At 37.2% G+C, this 2,638-nt stretch overlaps 1 protein-coding gene across 1 annotated transcript; it reads right to left on the minus strand.

Moving 5' to 3' along the window:
• Window positions 1-875: 875 nt before the first annotated feature.
• Window positions 876-2,165, minus strand: LOC149255043 (F-box/LRR-repeat protein At3g26922-like). The gene is made up of 2 exons (XM_089454932.1): window positions 1,283-2,165; window positions 876-1,169 (listed from the first exon to the last, which is right to left on the minus strand). The coding sequence occupies exons 1-2, from the start codon at window positions 2,156-2,158 to the stop codon at window positions 876-878; spliced, it is 1,170 nt and encodes a 389-aa protein (XP_089311058.1). The 5' UTR covers window positions 2,159-2,165.
• Between the last annotated feature and the right edge of the window lie 473 nt (window positions 2,166-2,638).

The following is a 2,638-nucleotide window of genomic DNA, read 5'->3' on the forward strand; positions in this document are numbered from 1 at the left end:
CTTGCAGAATAAGTCAACATCAGAACACATTAAGACACATACATCATCATTGAAAGAAATACTGCAGCAGCAGCGCACAGCATCTGCAGGAATCGATCCTGGCTGGGGGTGCGAAAGGCTACCGCCCCCACCAGCGCATAATGCACTCACCTGCACAATTAATTATTACAATAACAACTGCTAAAATACATTCACCCTCAGCTTCTTCCAATATGATTTAATAGGTTGACAATGACTCCTGTTTGAAGTGCTAACATACTGTAACACGAACATTTTTTCCAATAACTCTTTAATAACATTTCCTTAACCAATTTATTACGAATAATTGTTACAATGACAGCTGCTCAAATACTTTTACACTCAGATATTAGAGGGATTACATTGCCTATCCAAAACGGTGGTTACTACTTCTAAATCCACGAACACTATGCACCATTTAGGTGTAAATATGAAGCATGTAAGACAAGCACGCATAAAAAATGTGGAGCAGCTGAAACCAGCACTATTCAAGTTGGGTCAATGATTATAAGAGATTTGAGTAAAAAGAAACATTCTTCCAATATGATTAATAGGTTGATAATGACTCCCGTTTGAAGTGTTAATTGTATAAAGACATCATAAAAGCTTCAACTCTTTTCCTTGGCATTCTGAAAGAAATATGATAAAACTTCAACAACGAGAACAATTGGCAAAACTACATCTCATAATAGCCATGAAATTATAGAACCAGAGTCTAGATACAACGATTATGCAAAAGCTTACAAATTTATCCAGAAAAGCAATTCAATCCTCGAACATTTTTGGCGAATGCGATTTTTTCTATCAAGCTTGTCCAGAATAAAGCGTCATTGATCATTGGAATACATCTTCACCATCTAATGAAGGCTGGGTTGGCATTCCTGGCAATGCCCACCATGCTTTTCTGTTATAAGTACTGAAGCTTTTCCAGAAGATCTTTCCAAGCTCAAAAGTCGCTTAAAGAAACTCTCCTTGTGGATATATTGAGGGCATATGGGTAGAGTAAGTGTCATTGTTCGCAGAGAGGGAGTACTTCTGAGAAGGCAAGCGATCAGAGCAATCTCGTCCTCGTTGAATCTTGAAACCTTTACATACACCACCTTTAGGTTCTCTAGGGGAAGGATCAAGTTTGCAACATCCAAGTCTGCAACCTGTTATGCCAAGAGAAAATTATACCCTAGTCAATCCCTCCCCAGATAAAGTTAAGATGTCAGATGTGCAGCAAGTATGTACCTTATGATATAAAAGCCAGGCAAGTATTTACCTTATTATTACTTTCTATGGAGAGTTCTTCCAGGTGTTGAAAACATCTAAGAACTGTGAGAGAAGTGACATGCGTAGTGAACTCCTGAAGCGTGAGTTTCTTCAACGAGCCGGTGGTCGAAAGCCATTTTAGTACCTTGATTTCGTCTGTGTAGAAATGTAGTTCCCCACATGAGATAAGCGTCATACTCAAAGGAACAATAAGATGATGTACCATAAAGTTGACCAGCCGCGGGCAGGTCACTGTCAATGATGTTGGACAGAAATTTCCTGTTAAATTTAAATACTTGAGATTAGCAGCACAGATTTTCAAATTGTCCATCCCATAACAATCTTCCACTGTCAAATTTTCAAGAAGAGGGCATTTCGCTAGAAGCTGTTCAACCATGACATCAGGAATAGTGACAAATGATAGAAAGCAGGTTGTAAGGTATCTGTAACAGCTAAAAAAGGGAGGTAGTTGTATCAAATCAAATCGCTTAAGCTTCAAAGACTTGAGGCAGTCGCAGGAAAATACAGAAGTTGGAACATTGACGGAGGAGTATTTCATATCCATTTCAAGAGTGATTTGTTTCACTCTTTTCAAAGAGGCGCAATTGACCCACTTCCACAACATTGTGGCATCGTTCATTTCATTCAGAAATGACACTGAAATCTCCAAACTTTCCAGCTGAGCAGAGTGATAGAACAGAATATTATCAATTGTTTCTGTTGTAAATTTAGTGCTGGAAAAATTCAAATGGGGTAATAAAGTCCAAAGACATCGCCATCTACGTGAGAGCACGGAACATCGAATTGCATCTTTTAAAGAAACCTTGGAGAAAATATGAGCACACAGTAAGCTATCGTCCAGTGCACTTAGTCTGTCTCTTGCCATTGCTATGGATACAATTCTACCACATTGACATGTGAGATTGCAACAGCTGATATTGCAGTTCCGACTCCTAAGAGAAAAGAGGTGGAAATATGGGACTCTAAACTCAAATATCAAGGAAGCCCTGCTAGGCATACTGAAAATGGTTTACCGTTCAACCCAAGGCATAGGCAATGTCAGATATGTCGATTCAACCAATCAATGCCTGCGTGTGAATCAACGATCCTCATAAATGAAAAGCATAAAACATAAACGTATAGATGTTGATTGTTTACTGGTCTTGTACATATAAATTAAATGACTAATAAATTTTGATAAGCATCAATTTAGAGTAACATGAATATGTTTCATGATACAATTCACATTACCAAAACTTAAAAAAAATATTATTGTTATTTTTTCCAAAAAAAAATAGTAATTTTATATTAAAATAAAAATAAAAAACTACATCAATAAATATGTTGTACATATTGTCTCACCTAC

This window comes from Pinus tabuliformis, chromosome 7 (assembly GCF_031772625.1).
Source record: "Pinus tabuliformis cultivar Carrire ecotype Pingquan chromosome 7, CPIR1, whole genome shotgun sequence".
Lineage (NCBI taxonomy): Eukaryota > Viridiplantae > Streptophyta > Pinopsida > Pinales > Pinaceae > Pinus > Pinus tabuliformis.